Below are 17854 nucleotides of genomic sequence, written 5' to 3'. Positions count from 1 at the left end.
CCCATGGGTTGTAGCCTCTGTCCATGGAATTTCCCAGGCAAGAATATTAGAGTGGGTTGCCATTTCCTTTTCCAGGGGATCTTCCCAACCAAGGAATCAAACACGTGGCTCCTGCCGCGTCTCGTGCATTGCAGGAGGGTTCTTTACCGCTGAGCCACTAGGGAAGACCCTAACAGTATTATACTAATATCAATTTTGCACTACAATTATATAAGACCACCACTAGGGGAAGCTCGGTGAAGAGTACCTGGAGTGCTATGTACTATTTCTGCAACTTCTTGGAATCTGTAATCATTTCAAAACAAAAAAAATGCTAAAAAATCTACTCAAATGCTTTTTAAAAGAATCTCAGCTACCAAACAAGGCGCAGGCTGAAGAGATGGAAGAACTATTTCTGATTTAAATGGCTTCCCCCCGCAACAGAATTACTATTTCATGTCTACCTGTTATTTCTTTATGCCATTTTCCTTGAAGCTAACTAAATATAAGCTTCTTGAGGACACTGGTTATATTTTATTTAGCCAGTGCTGCTTTCAGTGCTGCTGCAATACAGACATTAAAAAATACTAGTTAAGTTTCTATTGAATAAGTTATCTAATTTTGGCAGAACCTGATACATTTCTAAGAGAATTGGAACTATGCTACTCTGACTAGGTTTGTGACCATGTTGCTCAGACATCTCTGGATTTTGAGCTATTTATCCATAGAACAGAGATAAAGAGTACTATGTCACAGGACTGCTAAGGGAATTAAATGAGTTAACATATGTAAAGCACATAGAATAGTAACTGACACAGGGAGAGTTGAAAAAATTTTTATTTTTCTAAAATTTTTTAAAAATACGACTTTAAGGTGTTCCATTCACATGAATCAAAATGATAAATCAATAAAATGTTTAAGTGGTCATTTCCTTTAAATACTATTGCACTTCAATGAAAAAAAATCTGTTTTTTTTCATTCAGAAAAATTCATTTCATTCAGAAAAATCTATGGGGTTTATAGAGAAAAAAGTCCCATATGTCATCTTAACAAGTACCCATAATTAACATTATAAAAATGACTACCTTGCTACTGCATTCAGGTCTTAAGTTTTGGATCTCATTAATTTCTAATAACAATAAAATATTATATGTGAAATGCTAATTAATAAAGGTACAGTCTAAAGACTTCAATCTTATATACATTATGTGATTCACTCAACTGACTTATTAATCTTTTACTCTTCTTAAAATGACCTTTTTTCTATTCTCTGACTGATTAACTCTTATCCATCTTTGGTTAAATGTCATCTCCACTCTCAAGCCATATCCAGCTCCCCAGAGGACCTGCTGCTAAGTCACTTTAGTCGTGTCCGATTGTGCGACCCCATAGACGGCAGCCCACCAGGCTCCGCTATCCCTGGGATTCTCCAGGCAAGAATACTGGAGTGGGCTGCCATTTCCCTCTCCAATGCATGAAAGTGAAAAGTGAAAGTGAAGTCCCTCAGTCGTGTCCGACCCCCAGCGACCCCATGGACTGCAGCCTACCAGGCTCCCCCATCCCTGGGATTCTCCAGGCAAGAATACTGAGTGGGGTGCCATTGCCTTCTCCGCCCCAGAGGACCTATTGCACTATAATAACCCAGCTGTGGGCAAGACTGCTGTCTACTGTGCTTACTTTCATACTTCTCACACTCAGGATAAATCCTGTCATAGAGCAGGGTCCCTGACCACCATTTGTGAGTGAGGGAACCACTGAGTTCTTCTGTGATACTCCCATAGCAGTGTTCATTCGCCACCATAAGGCACCAGTAACTTAGCACAGTGACTGAACCATTCATCAAAAATACGTACTGAGAGGTTACCAAGTGCCAGGCACTGCTGCATCAGTACAGTAACACGGCAGCTGCAGTTTCTCATGGAATGACAAACACATATATAAAATAGCTTTTCTTTTTCTTTTTTTTAAATTGGGATTAGGACTCTGAAGAAACTAAAGCAGGGCAGTCTCTCAGAGAGGTGAGGACATGGGCTGGAGGAAGGGCTTGTATCAGGGGAGGCCTTTGTGAGGAGGGAACATTTGAGCTCAGAGAACAGAAAGGCACCAGTCACATTTAGACCAGGTGTGAAGAGCCCCACCCACAGGAAACAGCATGTACAAAGGCTCTGAGATATGAATCAGATGGGTTTGTTGGAGGAGAAAAAAAGGCAGGTCTGTCTGGCACATAGAAAACTAGGGAAAGAGAGGAGGAGGAGAAGAGGTCAGAGAAGCTGGTCAGGCTGGAGCATGCAGGCTACAGTGAGAAATTTGGATGTTATTCTAAGAACATAGAAGACTGCTGGATGTAACAGCATTCTGTGAGGAGTAACAGACTCTGATTTACATTATAAATCACATTGGCTGCTGAGTGGTAAAATTGCAGGGGGTTATGAATGTCCACAGGCAGGCAAGAGACCATGCAATGGGGATGGGGTGGTGCTGGATGGCAGGCGGACAGTGAACATGGACGGAAACAGACAGAAATCATGATAAATTGTGAGGACATGGCTGGCAGGGCTTGCTGTTGAACAGGAGTAGGGTGTGGCAGTGATAAATCAAAGATGTCTCCTGAAAACTTGACTTAAGTAAGTTTACCAAGATGGGGAAGAGTGTGTGTTTGATCCCTGGGTCAGGAAGTTCCTCTGGAGAAGGGCATGGTAACCCACTCCAGTACTCTGAGAAGCCCCAGGGACAGAGAAGCCTGGCAGGCTACAGTTCATAGCGTCGCAAACAGTCGGATATGACTGAAGTGACTTAGCATGCACGTACGTGTGTGTGTGTGCACGCGCGCACGCAAGAGCTCAGGGAAGAATACTGGAGTGCGCTGTCCTTTCCTTCTCCAGGGGACCTTCCCAACCCAGGGATCAAACCCACATCTCTTGTGTCTCCTGAGTTGGCAGGTGGAATCTTTACCACTGTGCCACCTGGGAAAAAATAGGAAATACCTACGATTTTGAACCAAGAAAGTTTCAGATGCCTATTGGATGTACAAGTGGATAAGCAGTACAAGGGGAAAAGCAGTAGGCATTTAACATATACTTTCAATAACTAACTCTTTGATGATGACAGACTCACCTAGAATCAAACATATAATACAGCATCGCAAACTTCACCAACTCTACTTGCTGTTTCCAAGGTTACAGAGACAAACATAAAACAATGTGATTGGAATGACTAGAAAACTCAGCTCATTTGATGAACTATGTCATTTTTGGCTGCTAGTGATGTTCCCTGACCCAGATTCGTAATTCGGCGAAGGAGTTGAATTTTGTGTTAGAAATTTTAGATAAATGCTGTAACTCGACTCTGGTATTTGTGCCACTTAAGAGAGGGTCTTAAAAACACTAGCGTGGTGAGGTGTAGAGAGGAGTAAGCAACGATTCACCAAATCACTTTTACTCAAAGATAAATTACATGCTATATATGAAGCTACTGGGAGGCAAAGATTTGAGGCTTTCAGCCACGATTCAGATTTTAAAACTGATATTTATTAAGATATAATTTACAGAGTGAAATTTATCCCTTTTAGCACACAAGTCTTAGTTATGACAAACGCATGCAATTAACAACCACCACCATCACCACCACAATCAAGATTTAGAACAGCTTTTCACCCAAAAATGTTCCTTCAAGTTTTTTTTGTAGTCAGTCCCTCCCCCACCTCAGATGCTGGCAACCAGCGATCTATTTTCTGTCCAATTGTCTTTTTAGACTCAACGATACCCTTTGGAACTTACAACTCTTATTCACAGGATGCCTGGCAAAGCCATATTTCTTGGAAAAATATGATACGTGAAATATCAGAACCACCTAAAAAGTTATTTCATGACCTTGTAAAAGAAGAAACCATCCATTCCAATTAGTAAAGACTAGATTCAGGCCTCCAAATGAGAGTTTATAACCTATCCTCTAAGATACTTTTCATCTAATAATTGGCTTAGAAGAAGCAAGCATGACTTTTTTTCCACTGCGTGGCACGTGGGAGCTTAGTTTGTTGACCAGGCACACCTAAGCTCCCTACATTGGAGGCTTGGAGTCTTAACCACTGGACTTCCAGGGAAGTCCCCCAAACAAGTATGCCTTTTAATACATGCTCAATAAGCACAATTCTACACTTTTCCCTCAAAACAACCTGAGTTTTTGGATTACTATCTCATTCAAAAAGTTAAATTAAGATATAATATTACATATTCTTACAATGGTTTTACATATGATTTTCTATAATAGAAAACTGATAAATATGAATTCAATCAATTTTCCACATCAGTCTCATTTGTAAAATTCTGTAATACTTCTTTATTAATACTTATTTGAATTATCCATTTTGTATTCTAAAAATATTATATTTTGACAAATATACATGATACTTAATTTTGAAATATACACTATTATTACTATTATTCAATTAGATCAGTCTTTGTTAAATCTATTATGAAAGCAAATACTTAACTTGAGCTGTTGGGGTATATTTAAATTTACATACTCAATTAGAGGACTGATATTTAATGTAATTTATTTTAAAATTAATTTATTAATTGACTTCTAATTGGCCTACATGAATGAATACACCTTCCATGGTGAGCCAGAATGGGGCATACAGTCCAGTAGTTAAGGCTTTGGGCTGTGGAATCAGAAAGACCTGGATTCTAGACCTAGCTCTGTTATTTCCTGGTTTTGCATACTCTGGACAAGTAACTTCCTGTCTCACAGAGCCTGAGAGTCCTCCTCTATTAAATGTGCATAACAGTACTACCCACCTCACACAGCATGAACGCAAGTACTAAGGACCAAGCCTGGTACATGTAACTGTGGTCAATAAATGTTAGCTATTATATACCAGATGGAATTTCCATTTAAAAAACACTGAAATGTTCTATTATTCACCATTCGCTCTGAAACAAGGAAAGTGACTTTATTTCTGTTTTACAGATGACAAAGTGAGGAACAGAGACAGTTGAATGAAGAGTCAACTTACTGGCTCAGGTGCACACAACTGAGGTGAAGCAGAAAATCACCTTGCTGTTTAGACAACTCAGGTAATTTAAGGTCTGATATTACTATTGTTTCTAAAAGTGGGGTTTTCTTTTTTAACAGAAGTGAAAAAGAAACTTTGATCAAAGTCATAAGAATGCACAAAACCAGACATATGGATCAATGGAACAGAACAGAGTGCCCAGAAATAAACCCAGGCACTGTGGTCAATTAATTTTTGACAAAGGAGGCAAGAATATACAATGGAGAAAAGGCAGTTTCTTCAGCAAGTGGTACTGGGAAAGCTGGACAGTCATGTGTAAATCAATGAAGTTAGAATACATCCTTATACTATACACAAAAAGAAACTAAAAATGGCTTAAAAGACCCTAAATGTCAGACATGATACCATAAAACTACAAAACATCATAGGCAAAACATTCTCTGACATAAATTGTCACTCTATATTTCCAAGACAATATTCTATCTATAAGCAAAAATAAACAAATAGGACCTAATCAAACTTAGAAGCTTTCACACAGCAAAGGAAACCCTTGACAGAACAAAAAGACAATCTACAGACATGGAGAAAATATTTGAAAATGAAGCAAACGTCAAGGGCTTAATTTCAAAAATATACAAACAGCTCATACAACTTAATAACGAAAAACCAAATGGGCAGACGATCTGGAGACAATTTTCCAAGGAAGACATACAGATGGTCAACAGTACATGAAAAGATGCTCATCATCATTAACTGTTGGGGAAATGAAAATCAAAACTCACACGAGTCAGAATGGCCACCACCAAAAAGTCTACAAATAGTAAGTGCTGAGGGCATGGAGAAAAGGGAACCTTCTTGCACAGTTGGTGGGAATGTAAATTGATGCAGTCACTGAGGAAAACAGTATGGACATTCCTTAAAAAATTAAAAACAGAGTTGCCATATGACCTAGCAATCCCACTCCTGAGCACAGATCCAGAAAAGATAAAAATGTTAATTTGAAAAGATACATGTTCACAGCAGCACTATGTATAATACCCAAGACATGGAAGCAATGTAAGCATGCCCAACAGATGAAGGGATAAGAATGTAGCATACATATACAACGAAATATTGCTCAGCATAAAAGAGAATGAAACAATGCCATTTGCAGCATCATGAATGGAACTAGAGATTATCATACTAAGTGAAATAAGTCAGAGAAAGACAATACCATATGTTATCACTTATTCGTGGAATCCAAAAACAAACAAAACCGATACAAATGAACTTATTTACAAAACAGAAACAGACTAACAGACATAGAAAACAATCTTTTGGTTACCAAAGGGGACGAAGGTGGAGGGACAAATTAGTTTGAGGTTAACAGATACAAACTACTATACATAAAAGACATAAAGAACAAGGTCTACTGTACAGCACAGGGAACTATAATCAATATCTTGCAATAACCTATAATGGAAAAGAATCTGAAAAAGAATATATATACATACACACACACACAACTGAATCACTCTTCTGTATACCTGAAACGAACACAACACTATAAATTTACTATATTTCAGTTTAAAAGGGCAAAAATACTCAAAAGAATTAGTGCCATTTATAATTTATTTAAAAAAGAAAAAGTCAAGGACAAATACAGGAGAGAGCTGCATGTTGTAGTTCTGCTTTTGAAGTAGGAAAAAAGGCCTTTTACCCGTTAACTTGGTGTGTGTGTAAAAGGGACTTGCACTAAGTGGGAGTTCATTTTGTGACGCCAACCATATCAGAACAGCAGACTGGACAATGCTCAGGTTTGAAATAATTTTGAAAACTCAGTTTAAAATGGAAATAAGTACCTCACATTCCCTCCTTTCCCCCCTCTTATTCCTTTAGAAACATAATAGTTTTTTTTTCCTTCCACTCTTTATAGGCAAATTTATGGCACTCATAAAATTTTAGACTAAGTTTGAAGGAAACTGAGAGGACATCTAGTTCAGTCCTTTTGTTTTAAGGTAGAGAATGAGGCCCAGAAGGGATCTAAAATCAAATAAAAGCCAAAATGAGCCTGGGACCCAGTGTCTTCATGCCCCATCGGCTACTCTTCCCACCACAAGGGTATTAAACACTTTGGCCAGGCAGACAGCAGAGCCCTCCATGTCCACAGCAGACATCAGCCATCACATCATTGCCTCCTTCTCACTTTCACACCTTAGCGTCCTCAAGTCATCACACCCGAACCTGGCTGCTGTCTGTGACAGTGGCCATACCCTCAGTGACTTAGTAATGTAAACTCAAAACTTCCAGCTTAAAATGTGAAGACCATTTTTCTTCCATTTTATCTCTTAAGTTTCAGGAATAATTAAATCTTTAAGAGCAGTACACACATGTGTGCTCAGTTGCTCAGTCATGTCCAACTCTTTTGTGGCCCCATGTACTATAGCCCACCAGGCTCCTCTGTCCATGGAATTCTCCAGGAAAAAATACCAGAGTGGGTTCCCATTTCCTCCTCCAGGGGATTTTCTCAACCCAAGGATCAAACTTGAGTCTTCTGTGTTGGCAGGTGTGTTCTTTATCACTGAGTCACCAGAGAAGCCCCTTAAGAGCACTAATGATCTTTCAGAAAACATCTGAATTTTACACACTAAAAATGTGGTTGGAGACTGTGAGATAAATTTACTTTGTCAAAAATTTTAAAATAAATATAAGCAAAATTAATCTATGGTGATAGGAATCACCAGAAATTGGTTGCTTGGGCAGGGGCCAGTGGGGTGATAGAAATGTTCTATATCTTGATAAGAGATATAGTCTAATTATATACTTAAGATCTTTGCATTTCACTGCTTATAAATTATAGCTTTTAAAAACAATCTAAATTATTCATATGGAAAATTCCAGTTTTAAAATTCTAATCTAAAGGAGGCACTTGAATGGCAGTTCAGTTGGTGAAAGGCAAAGACCAAAGTGATAGAGATCTTTCAAAATCATCAGAGCTAAGTGCATTTTTGTCCAACTATTCATGAAAATAATATCCACTGTGCCAGAAATCATGTATAAGGTAAGTTAATCAAGAGTTTCTTTAAGGCTACACAGATTAATGGATTCTGCCTTAAACAGGAATGAGAATATTATTTAAGAGCTGTCTACACTATTGTGATAACATATCTGCTGATCTGCCTTACACTGAAGTGCATTTAGAATTTAGTAACAGAACTTCATCCACAGAGAATTTAAGACCGTTATAGATAAGGAAGGTAAGGTTTAATACGGTGTACTAATAAAGTTTTCGCATTTCTATATTCTGTATTACTTTCCTATAAAAACTTGGGAGTGTATGACATTCTGCCCATTGTATATCATTTCTGGTAACAAAGTTTTATTTGCCTACTAGATTGCCAATTTTTAAAATTTTTACTGGGGTATAATTGATTTACAATGCTGGGTTTGCTGCAAGTGTTCAGCAAAGTAAATAAGATACATATATCCACACTTTTTTTGATTCTTTTCTAAATAGGCCATTACAGAGTATCAGTAACAGAGTTTTGACAAAACAAGAAAAGTATTGAAAAGGAATAAAAAACTGGCTCTTTTCCAGCTGACAAGTAAGCACATGATGTTGGCTCAGGAACCACAGGTGGACAGGAGAACAAACTGGTTAAAGAAGTGCTCTGTTAGTTCTTACTGCCATGAGACAGAGAGGGAGGAAGAAGGCAAATTCAGGGTTCAAGTTATAGCCAGAGAGGGAAGACAAATTCCTCACCTCTTTCAGCAAAGTGCATTGAAATGATAAATCTTAGCACACGCCAATAAAAGGCCTGGTACAGTATCTAGCGCAATGATAAATGGTAGCTGTTTATGAAAACAGCTTGTCCTATTACCAACAAAGCATCCATAGGAGAGTGACCCTCGCTCCCCTCCAAATACCAAATCTGGTATTTGGCACCAGATACGTACCAAATCTGGCTTCACTCGGTAAGTCAGGGGGAAAGACAGCCACATGGAGTACAAGGTGGTGAGCACTGAAGACAGCCAGGATTGCTGGACCTCCCGGCTTCTGGGAATGCGGTGAACATAGTATTCAGGAAACTGGAAGGAAATAGGGAAAACCCAAATCAACTGGGCCACCGATACGGGAGTTAAACATAGTAACAGTTAACATTTGTACAAACAGGAAATGCTGTCTTGATTACTTTTAACTTTCTTTGGAATTACTTTTAAGCTAAGCCTTTTTCGTGTTTTATACAACACACATCACTGGGTTATCACAAAAAGTTCCTAAATATGACAGCCTTGTTAAAGTCAATATTGACAATAACTGTTAGTTGCTAAGTCATGTCCAGCTCTTTGCTACCGCATGGACTGCAGCCTGTCAGGCTGCTCTGTCCATGGAATTCTTCAGGCAAGAATACTGGAGTGGGTAGCCAGTCCCTTCTTCAGGGGATCTTTCCAACCCAGGGATCGAACCTGGGTTTTGTTCATTGCAGGTGGATTCTTTATGGTTGAGCCACCAAGGAAGCCTACTGACAATAGTTAAGGGAAATTTTCTATAAAATATGTTTTATGTAAAGACCTTAACATACTGATATGCAGAGTCATTACAAATCAATAATATAAGACAAGAAACCTAGTATCAAGATGGGCAAAGGAGATGGAACAGATAATTCTAAACAGGAAACACAGTCAAACATTTGAAAAGATGGTTAACAATTAAACATAAAAGGAAGCAATGAGTTATTTTTCACCTATCGAGTTGGCAGAGATTGTGGATATTTAATGTTACTGAGGATATAGGGAAACAGACATTTACATTCCCTTGGCAAACACATTGATGTAACTTTTGGGGAAGGCCGTTTGGGAATATCTATAAGAATTTTAAGTTTGTCTATTTTTGATCCAGCCTTTCTGTTTCCAGAAATACATCCTACAGATTTATCCATATGCTATCCACTTTATCACTGTATTTGTGGAAATTGGAAACCGTCCAATATCCTCCAAAGGGATAGGAAAAGTCCATGCAATGAAATATATAAGAACAAATGATATAGATTTATATGAACAGAGATGGAAGATGTGCCCAGATAAGTTGTCAAAGTGAATATGCACGTTGCAGGACAGTATGTTTAATATGATCCAGTATGTATTAACAAATCACACAGTTATGTGTGTTGGTATACACACTGGTACACACATTAGTATTTGCATGAAGACATACAAATATTAGTATTTGCATGAAGAAATTGGTCCCTGAGCCACGGACCACCTGGTCTGAGACTCATAAAGCATGAACTCATGTGTGAAGGTTTATGCTATCCTCCAGGAGGGCATCTATGTAGTTCCTAGAATTCAGCATAAAGTGAAAATGGGGGACACATGTGACCACTCTCTTTTACATATGATGATAAAGGATATTCCCTTTTCCTTCCATGCTACACCAGAGAAGAACAAAAGCTCTGGGCTCAATATGTTATTCACTATTATTATTTACTTATTAATCATTTACTATTTCAGTGTGTTTGTTTTCTTCCAAAGGATTAAGGTAGTAAATGTTCAATGAGAAAATAATACAAAGAGTTCCCAAACTATAGACCATACAAGGAGCAGAATCCAAAAGGGGGCAAACTTGTAAGGAATCTTGTTGGAGGTTGTGTTTGCCTAATTTGTGGAGATTATTCATTGAAAACATGTAATGGGTAAAATAGTCCTGTTAGCTGAAACTGAATTCCCCTAAAACTGAGTTCCCTTACTGAGTTTATGACTATCTCTCTATGCAAATCTTTATTCCCTTTATTGTCCCCTCTGACCTCAATCCTATGCTAACTGAGCACTAATCCTACCAGTGTCCGATGACTAAAATATATATTGCCAATACTCATTGCTAATGTACTAAAATCACTAGTATGTGTTTTCATCGTTAACATACAAACCCAGCTTGTTTCTCCAGGACAAGATGAGCTAACAGACCCCCGAGCCATGGACCCCCTGGTCTGAGACTCACAAAACAGAACATCCTGAGTCCCAAAACTATGATTAAGAAATGTCACAAGCCAATTAATATCAGTCTTTGTTCTTACCCTTAAAAAAAAAAAGAAATCCCTAACTTGAAGAAAAAGTGGGAATGGATCTGAGGCTTGTCTCCCACTCCCTTACTTGGTGCCTGGCAGTAAACCCTTACTTTGCTGCAGACTCTGGCTGCCGGAATTTGGCTCTCTGCACTGTGGGCACATGGGCCTAGATTTCAGCACTGCAGAGACAAAATCCCCCATCAGAAACCTTTGGGTCAGAAGTGTTGTGAACAGGTATTATAGTACATATACCACATATTACACAATACCCACCTTTAAAGTTTGGAGAAGTAACCGAAACTTCTCCAAGCTTCTTCAAATATTAATATTTCTGCAGCAAAATAGGAATATTCACACTAAGTGAGATGAGACAATATGCTTCACGCCAATTCAACCCAGGTTTTGCTATTAGATAAACTTGTGACAAACTTGGAACTTTTTTTCTTCCTTGTTTTTCCAAGCTTTCTAAGATTTCAGAATAGGGACTGTGGACCTGTACTAGACAATACATCTGAACCCAGTAAGATGTCATTATTATTACAGTAAAAATAACTCAGTTGAGTCTTATTATAAAGGTTTTTTTTTTGTGTTACTTCCAAAATTTGAGGCCTGACTTTAGTATCTACAATATTTTATTCAAAAAGCGTGGGTATTTACTATGCCCCTTGAATCTTTTAAAGCTGTGAACAATATAACTTAATTTTTTTTATTTTATTGAAGTTTAGATGATTTACAATGTTGTATTAATTTCTGCTGTATAGCAAAGAGACTGTGTTATACATATATATATATTCTTTTTCATATTCTTTTCCATTATGGTTTATCACAGGATATTGAGTGCGTAGTTCCCTGTGCTATATAGTAGGATCTTACCATTTATCCATTCTATATGCAACAGTTTGCATTTGCTAGTCCCAAACTCTCACTTCATCCCTCTGCCATTCCCACCTCGGCAGCCACAAGTTTGTTTTCTATATCTGTGAATGTTTCGTAGATAAGCTCTATTTGTCATATTTTAGATTCCAAATATGTGATATTCATGGTATTTGTGTTTCTCTTTCTTACTTCACTTAGTATGACAGTCTCTAGGTCCGTCCATGTTGCTGCAAATAGCATTATTTCACTCTATTATTAATATATATATACACACATGCACAACTGCATCTTCTTTGCTTATAGCTATGTAAAGAACAATGAACAATATTTTGGGGGGTATTTTTAGCATCCTGAGGGGTTGGAAGGGAGATTGGTTTGACTCTGGCTTGAAAGTCCACTCCTCTGACTCCTTCCAGACCCCAGAGAGGCAAAAACACAGGCCTTCTAGGGCCTATGCAAGGGTCTGGAGACAGCTCTCTGAGACCTGGACAAGGGAGAAGAGCCTACATCTCATCCCGGGTGGCAGCTTGAAGAAGCTGAGAAAACAGGTTCTGGAAATCTTCAGTCCATTCCCAGCAGAAGGGAAACTAGTGGAAGCGTGTTCTGGAGCCTCCTTGACGGGAACTAGAAAGACAGGCCTGAGGGTGAAAAAACAAGGTAGTGCCTGAAGAGGGGTGACCTATATTTGACTTCTGGATGAGCCACATAAGGAGCCCAACCTCATTCTTCGGATGAGATGCCAGGCTGGGGAGGGGGGTCCTGGTTCCACTCGTGGGCTGGAGATACCTGGGCCCATCACCACATGCACACAGTGACCAATCATCCAGTTTGCACAGGTGGTCCCAGTTTATACGTGTAGTCCCAGCATAATTATTAATAATACTTCCTTCTGCTCTCAGAAGTGTCTCAGTTTCAATGATAGAGTCTATTGTTACCCATAGGGTGGGCAATGAGTAGGTAGGTTCATCCTAGAGATAGGAAAGAAAATTTATTCAGAATAGTCCAAGGCAATGTGATGCAAGCATCTACATTACCATCAAGGACGAGAGCTTAAGTGGTAGCTGTGAAGAAAGCCAGCCTGGAAGTTCTACCAGTGCGATAAACAGGGCAACAGAGAGGTGGTGACCAGTGTGGAGAAAGGTGGGTAGTAAGGACTGAGCTAGGCAAGGGGTCAGAACCATGACGGTTACTAGCAGGGGATGGGGCCAGGGTGAGTGGTGGTGGTTACATATGGTGCCACTTTCTGGCTTATGGCTTCACACCAGAGAGGCCGGTACCTCCAAATGCCATCTAAATTGTCAGGTAACTGGCAATCCTACCAAAATAGAGATTTCTCTCCAAATCCAAGTCTCTTCCCACCCAACTCCATCAGATCAGTTCTCAGAGGCACCTTTTCCGACTCATCTTTCTACATAACCCTGCTCCTCTTGCCTGTACACACACTCCTTTCTCCTCCAAACACCAGGCTTGCTTTTTGTTTTAAAGTTACCCTACTTACTCTCCTGGCATATTATATGTTTCCTCCACATGTCTGTCTGTTTGGTCCACTAGAATATAACTTACCTGAAGAGGCCAGGAACCTGAATCACTGCAATCTCAGTGCTTTTGAGTATTTGAGCAATGCATATTTACTGAATAAGTGATTCGTACATTATTGGATATTAATAGAAAATAATTCAAGCTTCCTGTCACTTAGCTGAGATGTATTTAGACTAGGAATGAAGAAATGACACAAAGCAGGTAATTTCAGAGTGCTTCCATGGGCCTTATTTGTACAATCTACTCAATAAATGGGAATTCCTGGGGCTAGAGGGAAAATGCCCAAGCACAGCTCTGGGTTGAGAGTTCACAAACAGCCAGTGTCAAGAGGCATGAAACCCTAAGGGAGATGAGAAGGAACCAACGACAAATTAACGAGACCTGGGTACACAGCCTAGACTTCTCTCTGTGAAACCGACCATTCACAAGGGCCTCAAGGAACTTCTTAGCCCTTGTGGATCCTCTCCCCAGAAAACAGGTCCATGCCTGAGGTATGAGCACAAAGGGAAAGGGAGTGAGGTTAGAGAGCCTCCCACTGTGTATCTTAAAGTGTTTGAAAAATTCTATGCCCACTGGGTCTGTATTAACCTATGTGCAGGCAGACAGTCAAGTGGATGGAAGCCTAAGGCCATCCTGATATGGACGGAGCCCTCAAGTTATCCATGCCTGATACACAGAAGTTGGTGCTGGGGTGTCTGATGTCCCATGTCGCCTAGAAGAAATACTGAGAACCAGGCCAGGACAAAATCTTAAGAGAGTTTTTATTACTTTATTGAGTTTCAGAAGATAATCAAACATATAAAGAAGTAAATGAGGAAAACTGATTGACAGAATGCTTATATTTTGGTCTTCACAAAAGTTCCTTTGAAGACAAAGGAATGAAACAATTTCAGAGAGCTACAATTTAGGCTTGGCTATGACCAGGCATTCTGAGGAGTTGTGGCATCTGGAGCAATTCAAGTGAAGGCATCTTTATAGACATACTGTTTTTGTTAGTCTGTACCTTTGCCTTGAAGAAACTGTCCCGACCCTTTTTTTATGTCTTATTAATGGGATGCAGGACACAAAGCATGCTTCACCCATCATTTTACCCACTGAGCCACATCTCCAAATCTAACATTTGATTTGGGAGTGGCCACATGACCCAAGCAGGGTCAGCTTTTTCCTGGATTCTTACAGAGACCCAGGCACAGTTCTTCCTTTGAGAAACACTGTGGACTGCTAAACCGGCGACCCTCAATCCATTCTACTAGGGCAAGAAATATATACTTGTTTTGGTGTTCCTCTATTTACTAGGCTTTTCTATAACAACTTGAAACTCAACTATTATATTTGCTACCAAAACAGGATACTCCTGCACTACCAAACCAAAAATTGACAAATGAAGAGAAGACTCTATCATAAACAGATTTCCTGAATAGACATGAAGATCTATGTTGGCACTAGCAGAGACGAGGGCTGGTGGGGGGGACTGTCCCCCTGCTTCCTTCTTCCCAAACCTCTACACACATTCCTATCTACCCACTTCTTCCCTACATTCTTGCCACTTTCATGGTCCAAGCCATCACCACCTCTCACTATTACAATTCCCTCTTAATTCATCTCCGCTTCTCCTCTTGCTTGCCTTCATTTCATCCTTCACAGAATCTCCAGAGCGATCTTTTCATAATGTACAGCAGATCTTTCCTTTCATTCTCCTGCTTAAAACCCTCCAAAGGCTTACCGCTACTCTTTGGATGAGATCCAACTTTCTTACCACTGCCTCCAAGGTCCCATGTAGTCTGGGGCTGGCTTATCTCCCCAACCGCCCCCTGCTCACCCTAACCACACTGGTCTCCTTTCTGCTGTTTGAATGTGCCGGACTCATTCCTTCCTGAGGGCCTTTTCTGCTTCTTCTGAGCGGTCTGCCTTGCCCCGGGACTTTCTCCTAGTAAGCTCCTTCCTGCAAATCAGGTCTCTCTTGAATGTTCTCTCCTCAGAGGATTCACTTCTCCTCCATCAGCCCCTCCCTGACCACACTGTCTTCTTTTACTATCTTCACAGCTGTTCTTGGTAATGCAAATTAACTTGTTTGTGGTGGCTTGACTGCTCCCTGCCTCTCTCTCCAGAGCGAGAGCTCCAGTGAAGGACAGGATTTCGTGAGGCTGGCACGCAGCATGGTGTTTCATGAGTCACACGTGCTCTTCACCACTGAGTAGATAAATGAGTGTCATTACCATTTCTAGAAGTCCCAACCTGTGGTCTCTGCTGGGGAGGATAATGATTCTTTATCTCATACCATCTCAGGAACATAAAGCACCAATTAATCCCATCTCCTCATTTCACAGATGAGGAGTCAAATTTCCCAGGGGGACAGAGCCAGCAAGTGGTAGAGCCAGGACTGGAACCCTGGCCTTGAGTCCCTAAGCCTTCCTGCTGAGAAGCCGGACTCCCTGACACAGCTAGTTGAATCAGCTGCCCCTGGAGCTGTGCTTCCCCGCCTCCTGTCGTTTCTAAGACAGCCAGCTACCCATCCTGACCCATTTTCTCTTCTTTCTCTGTTTGGCAACCCGCCTGCCCCATGTGTCGTCAGCCTGCCACCCCCAGAGTGTGCTGCATCTCTATGGCAGCTGCTCTCCTGGCCTCCTCTCTCCTCTCTGCACTTTGTGCTCCGCTCTGCACTGTAGGTTTGGCTCCCCTCCCCCACCTACCGCTGTTACCAATGACTCCCTCCTCTGCCCCCAAGCCTTTCCGGGGAAAATTCAGAACAAAAACGCAGGGCCTTAGAAATCTTCAGACTTTTCTGTTGAATATTAGACCCCGAGGCCCTGTTGGCAGGTTCTGCTGTTTTGCTGTTGCTCCTACCTGGCAGCCAACTAGGTCACACACTCCTAGAAACTATGTTGTGCTGCTGCTGCTGCTGCTAAGTCGCTTCAGTCATGTCCGACTCTGTGCGATCCCATAGACGGCAGCCCACCAGGCTCCCCAGTCCCTGGGATTCTCCAGGCAAGAACACTGGAGTGGGTTGCCATTTCCTTCTCCAATGCATGAAAGTGAAAAGTGAAAGTGAAGTCATTCAGTCGTGCCCGACTCTTAGCGACCCCATGGATTGCAGCCCACCAGGCTCCTCCGTCCATGGGATTTTCCAGGCAAGAGTATTGGAGTGGGGTGCCATTGCCTTCTCTGAGAAACTATGTTGTAGTTGAGTCCTTTCTTTCTGTGTAGGTCAACATGGCCACCCTGCAGTATGTGTCTATCCTGCAATGTGATCCAGTTTTTTTCACACAATTGGCAGTGATATCAAAGACAAAGAGACACTCTCCATAATTCTCTCTTCACCATATAGAGACATCCTTTTCATCTATCTATGTAAGCTTTCTCATTAAGAAGTAGCAGGGACCAGGCTTACATTACTGTGTAGCCCACAGAGCCTCCCAGTGTTCCCCACACATACTCGATTGATGTATAACCAAATCCACAGCAAAGGCGGAATGTTTAAGAGTTAAAAAAAAAAAAAAAGAGTAATAGATTTTTTTTTAAGCTTCTAGTTTGTCTGGAATTATATGGAACACTAAGTGAAACGCTAAGGGCATACGACAACTTGTAACTTTCAAAGTGTCTTTCAGAATTACATCACTACTAAAAACCACAGACATATCTGGCTTTAGATTTGTGACAAGCTAAATAGGAGTTTATAGTGATTTAGATGGAAATAATTCCACCAAGGAATCCAGATGGCATCATAAACCACAACAGAGCAGGTCAAGTGGTCTATGAAGTCATTCTTCGCTGCTACCACACACTGAAATAACAATACATTTATTATTTAGTGAATGCCATGCTAGTGCAGAATCTTGGAAACAAGACAAAATGAAAATGGTAAAATTCTATTCAACCAAAAATGGTTTCAGCTTTCTTTCATAACTGCTCTTTTTAATAATGAAAAGTATAATATACAGTAAAAGTATGTTGGATGACTCACCCAACGATTCTGAAATCAAGATGACCATAATTTACTAAAAAACACAAAAGGTTTTATAGGCATGTCCTTCCAGAACTTGGTAGCTGCTCACTTCACGGTAGATGATGACAATGCACCGTGAAGTGACTTAGGATGAATGAGCTGTGGGTTCCAAGCCAGGTTCCGCTCAGATAATCAGCTCTGAAACCCGGATGACTTAGCCTCTCTGGACCTCAGATCTCTCACTGGAAAGCAAGGAGGCCTGGCTGAGATCAGGGAATCCTTAACCAGCCATCAGGATCCCACAACTCGTTCTCAAGCTTGACTCATCAAAGAAGACAAGGTTGCTGTTATAGCCCTGCCTCACGACTTGCAGGCATTCCTCACTTTACCTTGAGAAGTTCTTTTCTTATGTGGAGGTCTCAGGCTTCAGGGAAATAAAAAAGAAGTTTGTTCTTGAAA

General features: G+C 40.4%; 1 protein-coding gene across 1 annotated transcript in view; it reads right to left on the bottom strand.

The window, feature by feature from the left end:
• The window catches only part of ALG14 (ALG14, UDP-N-acetylglucosaminyltransferase subunit), a 98441-nt gene that overhangs the window by 52538 nt on the left and 28049 nt on the right, over nt 1-17854 (bottom strand). Inside the window, exon 3 of the mRNA XM_027536443.1 lies at nt 8930-9061. Within this exon, the coding sequence (XP_027392244.1) occupies nt 8930-9061 (132 nt within the window). The remainder of the gene's footprint in view (nt 1-8929; nt 9062-17854) is intronic.

This window comes from Bos indicus x Bos taurus, chromosome 3, assembly GCF_003369695.1.
Source record: "Bos indicus x Bos taurus breed Angus x Brahman F1 hybrid chromosome 3, Bos_hybrid_MaternalHap_v2.0, whole genome shotgun sequence".
In the NCBI taxonomy this organism is placed as follows: domain Eukaryota; kingdom Metazoa; phylum Chordata; class Mammalia; order Artiodactyla; family Bovidae; genus Bos; species Bos indicus x Bos taurus.
This window is presented reverse-complemented; position numbering and strand designations above follow the sequence as displayed.